The 10425-nt window shown below is 53.1% G+C and overlaps 1 protein-coding gene across 1 annotated transcript; it reads left to right on the top strand.

Annotated features, from left to right (window-relative positions):
- The first annotated feature begins 7135 nt into the window (after positions 1-7135).
- On the top strand, positions 7136-10112 carry LOC127002015 (atrophin-1-like). The gene has a single exon (XM_050867335.1). It carries the CDS (start codon positions 8189-8191, stop codon positions 9515-9517), a length of 1329 nt encoding a protein of 442 aa, XP_050723292.1. The 5' UTR covers positions 7136-8188; the 3' UTR covers positions 9518-10112.
- Positions 10113-10425: the final 313 nt, after the last annotated feature.

The following is a 10425-nucleotide window of genomic DNA, read 5'->3' as shown; positions in this document are numbered from 1 at the left end:
ACAGAAAAAAGGAAAAGGAAGGAAAGGAAGAAAAATGAAGAAGCTGCTTTGCCATGTCAGTGACCCGAGCAAGACGGTAATATGCAGCGGCAGTGTGACCTCCAGAGAGAAAGAAAAACATTAGGAAAACTGAGAGAAACCAGAGAGCAGCGACATAAATGGTGCCCACCCTGAGACACGACATGCGAGGAGAGACTGGAAAGATTAGGTTTGCATTAAATTAGAGGAGGAAAGAGAGAGAGAGGGGACCTGATTGTGGCATTCAGGGTTATGAGGGGAAGGGAAGTGATGGACGTGGATGACCTGTTTATATGGGACACTAGGGTTGCTATTGTCAAACACTTCCACCCTCACATCAACTATTTCCAAAGGCCAAAAAAGGAGATCGGTCAGGTTCTCATGAGTGGTATTTTAGGCTCATGGTACAAAAGAAGGCTCAGACTACCACCAGGGTCATACAACTACCCCTGGAAATACCCAAAACTCCTCTCCGAAAGCCTTGTTAAATAATGTGTGTTTGGGCACTGAAATGTTTTATCCCATTGATTAGTGTTGAGGTGCAAGTGTGAGGTGATCCAGAGAGGTGTTACATGTGTGTTGAAGAGAGTTGTGTTGTGTTGAAGTGTTGTATAATGTATGTGATGGGTGTGTTTTTCTTTCTTTAATCCCCTGGCTGTGCATATCCTACCAGAAGACATCACCAAGCTACAGGAATGGAACAAAAAGTGGCTGCTACAATTCATTGAAGAAAAAGTAAAGTCCTTCACCTTGGGAGGGGATATCCAGCACACCAGTACCACATGGGAAACACTCCACTATCCACCACAGAGGCAGAGAAAGACCTAGGAGCATAAGTTACCAGGCTACCAGTGAAGGGATATCCAGCACACCAATACCACATGGGAAACACTCCACTATCCACCACAAAGGCAGAGAAAGACCTGGGAGGGTACGTTACCAGACTACCAGTGAAGGGATATCCAGCACACCAATACCACATGGGAAACACTCCACTATCCACCACAGAGGCAGAGAAAGACCTGGGACTATATGTTACCAGGCTACCAGTGAAGGGACATCCAGCATACCAATACCACATGGGAAACACTCCACTATCCACCACAGAGGCAGAGAAAGACCTGGGACTGTATGTTACCAGGCTACCAGTGAAGGGATATCCAGCATATCAGTACCACATGGGAAACACTCCACTATCCACCACAGAGGCAGAGAAAGACCTGGGACTATATGTTACCAGGCTACCAGTGAAGGGATATCCAGCATATCAGTACCACATGGGAAACACTCCACTATTCACCACAGAGGCAGAGAAAGACCTGGGACTATATGTTACCAGGCTACCAGTGAAGGCCAAATCCCTGACAATCGCAGCGTACGGGTTAAGAATACATCGCTAGGAATACAAGAGTGACAGAAACAGGAAGACAAGGTGACAGAATGAGATAAACAGCTTTCCCCACAGATGCATGGACACCGGGAATGACCACAAAAAGGAGAATGTTCAAATAGCCATGAATTTAAAGGGGAACTTGATCAACTTAGATTTGGAGATGGGACGTGTGTAGCTCCATTCCTGTGTATCATAGCTAGGTAAACACACACACACACACACACACACACACACACACACACACACACACACACATTTGTCTTCCTTTCCTTTCCTTCCTTTCCCTTCCCTTCCTTTCTCTTTCCTTCCCTTCCCTTTCCTTCCCTTCCTTTCCTTTCCTTCCCTTGCCCTTCCCCTCAACACACACACACACACACACACACACACACATCACACACACTTGTTTTCCTTTCTTTTCCTTCCTTTCCCTTCCCTTCCTTTCTCTTTCCTTCCCTTCCCTTCCCTTCCTTTCCTTCTCTTGCCCTCCCCCTCAACACACACACACACACACACACACACACACACACACACACACACACACACACACACACACTTGTTTTCCTTTTCCTTCCTTTCTCTTTCCTTCCTTTCCCTTCCCTTCCCTTCCCTTCCCTTCCCTTCCCTTCCTTTCCTTCCCTCGCCCTCCCCCTCAACACACACACACACACACACACACACACACACACACACACACACACACACGCACACACACACACACACACTCAGCATCTCGCCAAACCTGTTGAGGCCAGGACCGGTGCAGGGAGGGGAGTGAAAGCAGACCATTTGACAGTACATGAGCTTGCCACTGGAAGCATCACTGGACCTGCTGGAAAGGGGAAAGCAGTAAGCAGAGGGTGATGTGGGATGAAGGGGAGGAAATAAGGAAGGAAGGAAGGGGAGGAAATAAGGAAGGAAGGGAGGAAGGAAGGAAATGAAGGAAGGAAGGGGAGGAAATAAGGAAGGAAGAAGGAAGGAAGGGGAGGAAATAAGGAAGGAAGGAAGGAAGGTGAGGAAATAAGGAAGGAAGGAAATAAAGGAAGGAAGGGGAGGAAATAAGGAAGGAAGGAAGGGGAGGAAATAAGGAAGGAAGGAAGGGAAGGAAATAAGGAAGGAAGGAATGAAGGAAAGTAAGGAAGAAAGGAAGGATGCAGGAAGGAATGGGAGGAACTAAGGAAGGAAGGAAGGAAGGAAATAAGGAAGGAAGGGGAGGAAATAAGGAAGGAAGGAAGGGGAGGAAATAAGGAAGGAAGGAAGGGGAGGAAATAAGGAAGGAAGGAAGGAAGGGGAGGAAATAAGGAAGGAAGGTGCGGAAGTAAGGAAGGAAGGAAGGAAAGGAAGTAAGGAAGGAAGGGGAGGAAATAAGGAAGGAAGGAAGTGGAGGAAATAAGGAAGGGGAGGAAATAAGGAAGGAAGGAAGGAAGGAAGGGGAGGAAATAAGGAAGGAAGGAAGGAAGGAAGGGGAGGAAATAAGGAAGGAAGGAAGGGGAGGAAATAAGGAAGGAAGGAAGGGGAGGAAATAAGGAAGGAAGGAAGGGGAGGAAATAAGGAAGGAAGGAAGGAAGGGGAGGAAATAAGGAAGGAAGGGGAGGAAATAAGGAAGGAAGGAAGGAAGGGGAGGAAATAAGGAAGGAAGGAAGGAAGGGGAGGAAATAAGGAAGGAAGGAAGGGGAGGAAATAAGGAAGGAAGGAAGGGGAGGAAATAAGGAAGGAAGGAAGGGGAGGAAATAAGGAAGGAAGGAAGGAAGGAGGAAATAAGGAAGGAAGGAAGGAAGGAGGAAATAAGGAAGGAAGGAAGGAATAAGGAAGGAAGGTATGGTAGGAAATAAGGAAGGAAGGACGGGGAGGAAATAAGGAAGGAAGGGGAGGAAATAAGGAAGGAAGGAAGGGGAGGAAATAAGGAAGGAAGGGGAGGAAATAAGGAAGGAAGGAAGGAAGGAAGGAAGGAAGGGGAGGAAATAAGGAAGGAAGGGGAGGAAGTAAGGAAGGAAGGAAGGAAGGAAGGTAATGAAATAATGAAGGAAGGAAGGGGAGGAAATAAGGAAGGAAGGAAGGAAGGAAGGTGAGGAAATAAGAAGGAAGGAAGGAAGGGAGGTAAGAAGGAAGGAATGAAGGGAGGTAAGAAGGAAGGAAGGGGAGGAAATAAAGAAGGAAGGAAGGGGAGGAAATAAGGAAGGAAGGAAGGGGAGGAAATAAAGAAGGAAGGAAGGGGAGGAAATAAGGAAGGAAGGAAGGAAGGAAGGGTAGGAAAGAAGGAATGAACGCACTGCAGGAAATAAGGAAGGAAGGAAGGGGAGGAAATAAGGAAGGAAGGAAGGGGAGGAAATAAGGAAGGAAGGAAGGGGAGGAAATAAGGAAGGAAGGAAGGGGAGGAAATAAAGAAGGAAGGAAGGGGAGGAAATAAGGAAGGAAGGAAGGAAGGGGAGGAAATAAGGAAGGAAGGAAGGGGAGGAAATAAAGGAAGGAAGGGGAGGAAATAAGGAAGGAAGGGGAGGAAGGAAGGGGAGGAAATAAGGAAGGAAGGAAATGAAAGAAGAAAGGAAGGAGATAAAGGAAGGAAATAAGGAAGGAAGAAAGAAAGAATTAAAGAAAGGAAGGAAGGAAGAAAGAAAGGAATGAAGGAAAAGCAAGCAAGCAAGCAAGAAAGAAAGAAAGAAAGAAAGAAAGAAAGCCACCATCATCAAGTCTGTGGTCTTATTAATATTTCTCTCTCTCTCTCTCTCTCTCTCTCTCTCTCTCTCTCTCTCTCTCTCTCTCTCTCGCGTCTTTCCTTTCCTAGTTTTTTTCTGCTCTCTCTCTCTCTCTCTCTCTCTCTCTCTCTCTCTCTCTCTCTCTCTCTCTCTCTCTCTCTCTCTCTCTCTCTCTCTCTCTCTCTCTCTCTCGCGTCTTTCGTTTCCTAGTTTTTTTCTGCTCTCTCCTTTCCTTCCTTTTTTTCTTCCTTTCTTTCTTTCTTCCTTTCCCTCCTCCTTCCTTCCTTCCATCGTTTCCATCTCCGTCACCACTGCCCGCTACCCTGCAATCTAATCTCATCTCTCCTCCAAGAAAGGCAAACACAATCTCTCCAAACTCTCCTGTTATGTCGTGTCTCTCAGGTTTGGCGATACTTTAAACCATGCGTGAACTCAGCAAGAGGTCGTCCCTGTACTTGTGGCAGTGGACGGGATCGGAATTCTCAGACGCTCCCGCCTCTCACATCAACTACTTCCAGGGGCCAACGTTTAGATAAGTTGGGTTCTCGTGAGTGTTTCCTTAGGGTCTTGGTACAGAGGAAGGGTCAAATTATCACCAGGATCATTAAACTACCCATGGATATACCCCAGACTCTTATTAAAGCCTTGTAAAATACGTGAACTTGGGCGCAGAAACGTTTAAAAATATAAGGAAGGCAAACTCTATCCTTCCAAACTCTCCCCCTGTTATGTCGTGTCCCTCGGGCTTGGCGACATTTTTAACCATACGTGAACTCAGTAAGAGGTCGACCTTGTACTTTCGGCAATGGACAGTTTGCCGAAGCACCACCAATACAGAGCGTGTGTGTGTGTGTGGGTGTGTGTGTGTGTGGGATTTGGGTATGTGGCGCCCTTTCTTGAACAGGTCAGGTGTGTGTGTGTGTGGGAACCAATGAGAGTATTTTCCCTTCTCTGCACGGGTATGTGGCGCCCTTTCTTGAACAGGTCAGGTTAGGTTAAGTTATGCAGGATAATTTTGAGTGGGAACCAATGAGAGTATTTTCCCTTCTCTGTGCGGGTATGTGGCACCCTTTCTTGAACAGGGCAGGTTATGTTATGTTAGGTTATGCAGGATAATTTTGAGTGTGAATCACTTCCAGAGCACCTCGTGGTTAGTTTCGAAGCAACAGCCAAGCGTCTTCACTCGGGGACCACACTTCCATAGAGACGGGAAAGGTTCAGGGGAATAGGAGTAGTTGCCGCGGCCCTTCCTCTCGAGCCTTTCTGGGGCTTTCACACCCACAGTTAATAAGCTTTGGTAGAGGTAGAGTTGGGGGCATATTATATAACTGTGCGTGGCCTCGGTGCTCCTACCCGTCGCATTGGCCCTTGAGCCTGTGGTGGGTGAGAAACCATCATCCCGGGACACAGGGCAGGTTATGACATCCGGGTTACCACAGTTTACCTTCCCCTTGTTTCCCCAGGTACACATTTGTCGACCAGCCCAAAAAGGAGGATGAACAGATGAGTGGGCTGCACGTCGACTGCCCGGCCCGGGGTTCGAACCCGGGCCCGCGGATTCATAGCTAGGCACGCTAACCACAGCACCACGGAGGCCTATAAAAGCTTTGGTATAGGTTGTGTTAGTATTTCCATGGGTAGCGTTAAGAGCCTGGTGATGGCTTGACAAGGCTTCTGCACCATGAAAACGAAAAGTCTACAGTCATCCCCACTAAGCTCTTTTGTAGCCTTGGGGAGTAGTTGTTTGAGAGCCAAACGCGCGGAGAGTGCGGCGGGGCCTTGTTTCTTGAGTTGGTGATAACTGTAAAAAATATAAGTGACGTCTAGTAAGGGAAAGCCTGCAAGACGACCGAATGTCTGAACAACCGCCAAACACACGTATTAAGCGATGTACTAACTAACTGACTGATGGGGAACATACTCCGGGGGCGCGTCGCCTCACTCACTCGCCGTCCATACTCCCGGCGGTCCTCCCGAGCACGCCCCCACGCCGCTGCCTTGTCCATCCCACGTCCCTCCCGGCAGGATCGGCTGACTTGGCCCAGCCGTGAGTTACGTGGGCGTCCCCTTGGCCTCCTCCACTCAGGGTTGGCTCGTACAGACAACCCCGCGGGCAGGATCGACGTCCGGGAGGCGCGCCACGTGCCCGTACAGCCGGAGTTGGCGTTCACGGACTAAGCTGGCAACAGGCCTTGATGCAGGTTCACGGAGTAGTCGTTGGTTCAACACCAAGTCGTTCCAGCGATGCCCCGTGATCCTGCGAAGGCACCTGGCACCAAAGGCATCGACACGCCCCTCCAGGCCGCTGTTCAGTGTCCGTGTCTCACAGCCACACATGCAGAAAAAGACTTGGCAGCAACGAAGAGCTTGACAAAACGGTGCCGGAAACGAGCGCCGTGTTATTACCGGCCGTGGCCGCAGCGGGAGGAAGAGGAAGCAGTGATTGATCTTATTAGGGGGCGTGGTTACAAAATTACACCCGGCAGCAAGGAGAGGGATGGGGCGCGGCGGCTACTGGGGGGTGTACGAAAGCAGGGAAGGCTGTTGTCGTGGGAGGATTTTTATTTATTTTACTGAAAAGGAGACAACTTAAGGGAAAAAAAAAAAAAAAGCCCGCAAACCATCGCTCCCATACAGAAGAGTTGAGACGAGTGGCCAAAAGAGAGGTCAATTTCGGGAGGAGAGGTGTCCTGATACTCTGTTGTTGTTGTTGATACTCTCGTTATTATTATTATTGTTATTATTATTATTATTATTATTATTATTATTATTATTATTATTATTATTATTATTATTATTATTATTATTATTATTATTATTATTATTATTATTATTATTATTATTATTATTATTATTATTATTATTGAGATCTTTGAAAAGGCGTCAAGAGAAAATATAAATAATGATATAGACCCACACCGAAGTCTGTGTTGTACTGGTATGTGGTGCTGGTGGTCTGTGTGGTGTGTGGTGACGGTGGTGTGTGGTGGACGTCTGTGTGGTGTATGGTGACGGTGGTGAGTGGTGGTGGTGCGTGTCGGTAACGTCAGGGTGGCGGTGAGGGGGCCTACAAACACCCCAGCCGTGAAGACGGAGGTGAAAAATAATCGAGAAAAGTAAGAAAATTGAACAAGCTATGGAGGCGGCGGCGAGCACACCTGTAGGGAGGGACACGGGGGCACTCGGCAGGGGGCGAGCGGGCAGGCTGGCGGTGCTGACGCGGTGTTATTGTTTGCTTAGGAAGGCGTCGCGGTGTTTGTCATGAGACGTGTGTGTGTGTGTGTGTGTGTGTGTGTGTGTGTGTCATGCCTACTCAGCGCTTAACTGCTGTTTGCCGCAGCGTCCTGGGGCGCCAGCGCATCGTTTCGTTCTTATCGTTAATGACAGCCCTGGTGCCCTTGGCCCTGCCCTGTGGCGATGTTTACAGCCTCGGGTCCGGGGTGCAGGCGCGGGTGCAGCCTGGTGGCAGGGTTTCTCTTAATCCTGCTGGTGGTGGTGTGCTCGGTGCGCCGCGAAGGTGTTGACAATCACGCGAGCTGTCACGTGAGAGCACGCGATACAGGCTCAACAGGCACACGAGTTTGGGCCAGGTGAATGCGTAACACACATACATACATACTCTCTCTCTCTCTCTCTCTCTCTACCCCCCCTGGTCTCGTGGCCTGCGTGGAGGGCCTGGCGGCGTGTGGCAGTCGCCGCCGCCTGGCCGAGTTTAGTGTGTGGTGAAAGAGGAAGTGCGGGGCTGCGGGCTGGGCCGGGGCTGGGCTGGCTGCGTCACGGCCCCACTGCCAGGCAGCGCCACACCACGCGCTCGCTGCCGCGCCGCGCGGTAGTCAGTCAGTGTGCCTTGTGCTGCCGGGAGGATGACGTCGCCCGTTCCGTCCACTCGTTGAGTTCTCACGTGACTCCCTCCAGCGGCGTGTGTTTGTGTGTGTGTGTGAGTAATGCCGAGAGCCCCCGCGGCGGTGTCAGCGGCAGCGGCTCGGGGCTGCGGGTGGCACAGTGCTGGCCCCCGCGTGTGGTGGTGAGGGCCGCGACGCGGGTTAACCATTGTGATATTGAAGGATCTCAAGACAGCGGCGGCGCCATGCACGACGTGGACAGGTACCGCGGCTCGTGCCTCATCGTCTCCAAGCCCCGGGGCGGCCGCAGCCACCCCCGGGGACGCCTACCGACTCAGGACCCAGGCCAGCAGTCCCCCCTGGAGCCCCCCACCGGCTATCTGCTGGAGGGCGGCTCGGCCCTGGCGGGGATGCCACTCTTTTCGTTCTTGCCACAGCGGCGGGGCTCTGGGCGCTCCCACCAGGGGCGGCCCCAGCACCACCTGCACCACCCCAGCCCCCACCACTACCACCGCTACCCCCACCCCCACCAGCAACATCATCATCATCAACAACAACAACAACAACAACAACAACAACAGCAGCAACGTCGAGTGCAGCGACAGCAACAGACTGCCAAGCCCGGCGAGTTTCCTCTCGCCGCCGAGACGAGCAGCAGCAGCAGCAGCAGTAGCAGCAGCAGCTTGGAAGCCGGCGATGAGCTGGATCGGCTGCCGCTGGCGCGCCTGGCACTGCACACGCAGGGCGCGCCGCTCATCCTCAGCAGCCGGGGTCCGCCGCGGCCCACACGGGGCCCGGAGGCCGAGGCCTCGCCGCCCGCCGCCAGCGACGCCGTGTCGGTCACGTCGGACGAGGGCAGCACCGGCCACGCCGAAAACTGTCTGCCGCGCATCATCAAGCCTCGCAAACGTCGCAAGAAGGACCGCAAGCCGACCGCGGGGTCGCCGCCGCCGCCGGCGTCTGAGGGTGACACGAGCGGCTCCATCGTGACGCTGAAGCCGTACCTGCCCATGTGCTACTCCTACCACGCCAAGGGCTGCGAGGGGTCCCGCGCCTGCGGCTGCGGCGCCTGCGTCACGTCCCACGTGTTCCCCACGCCGCCGCCCTCCCCCGCCTCCTCCTCCTCCTCCGTGCCCTGCAGCCTGTCCTCGGCGTCGTCCTCGTGCTCGTCGTCCGAGGACGAACCCATTCTGGGCTGGACGGGGGGCCCCGGGCCTGGACCAGGGCCGGGGCCGGGGCCACGAGGGGCCAGCAGCGAGGGCCGCAGCCAGCTGGTCCGCTCCCTCAGCGAGCCGCAGGCGGCCTCCACGCTGCACATCTCGTCCAGCGTCACCCAGTCCTTCGCGGGGCATCGTGACCTGGATATTCGCATTGTGAGCGGCGCGCAGCGGCAGGCGGCGGCGGCTGCGGCCCGCACGCGCCACTGGTCAGTGTCCGGCCCCGCCGTGGTGCCCCGCCCCACCTTCCAGGACGACCGACTCACCTACTGCCGCAACGCAGGTGAGGCCGACCGTTCACCCGCCGTGCCCGGGCCGCGGGGCGCGCCAGGCCCGTCTTGGCCGTGTTTGCGTTAGTACGAACCCTGGTACGAACGTGGCCATGACGCATCCCTCCCCCTTCTGTCTTGCTGGGTGTGACGCGCCGCGGGGGTGTTTGTAGGCCCCCTCGCCGCCACCCTGACGTTACCGACACGCACCACCACCACCGTCATCATACACCACACAGACCACCACCACCACACACACTACCGTTACCACACAAACCACCAGCACCACACACCACCACCACACAGACCACTAGCACCACACACCACCACCACACAGACCACCACCACCACACACCACCGTCACCATACACCACACAAACCACCACCACCACACACTAGCACCACACAGACCACCACCACCACACACCACCGTCACCATACACCACACAAACCACCACCACCACACACCACCACCACACAGACCACCACCACCACACACCACCACCACACAGACCACCACCACCACACACCACACAGACCACCACCGCAACCCCAGCACCACACACCACCGTCACCACACACCACACAGACCACCACCACCACACACTAGCACCACACAGACCACCACCACCACCACACACTAGCACCACACACACAGACCACCACCACCACACACCACACAGACCACCACCACCACACACCACCACCACAGACCACCACCACCACACACCACCATCTCAGACCACCACCACCACAGACCACCACCACACACCACCACCACTACACACCACCACCACAGACCACCGCCACCACACCACACAACCGTCACCACCAACAACCACACACCACCACACGGTCACACACACAACACCTTAATTTTCATCAGTGATTCGCCAGAAGTATCAAATAGCCACATAAACCTATACGCCTTATAAACAAACCAGTGGCTTTTGATTCCACGGGTAAAGAAGGTTAAGGAATTGGATCGCGTACATA

The sequence above is a fragment of the Eriocheir sinensis genome, chromosome 22 (assembly GCF_024679095.1).
Source record: "Eriocheir sinensis breed Jianghai 21 chromosome 22, ASM2467909v1, whole genome shotgun sequence".
NCBI classification, from domain to species: Eukaryota; Metazoa; Arthropoda; class Malacostraca; order Decapoda; family Varunidae; genus Eriocheir; species Eriocheir sinensis.
The sequence above is the reverse complement of the archived record's forward strand: the minus strand, read 5'-3'. Positions and strand labels throughout refer to the sequence as shown.

Coding starts and splice junctions, on each gene's coding strand:
- LOC127002015 (XM_050867335.1), top strand. CDS start 8,189: ATGCACGACGTGGACAGGTACCGCGGCTCGTGCCTCATCGTCTCCAAG.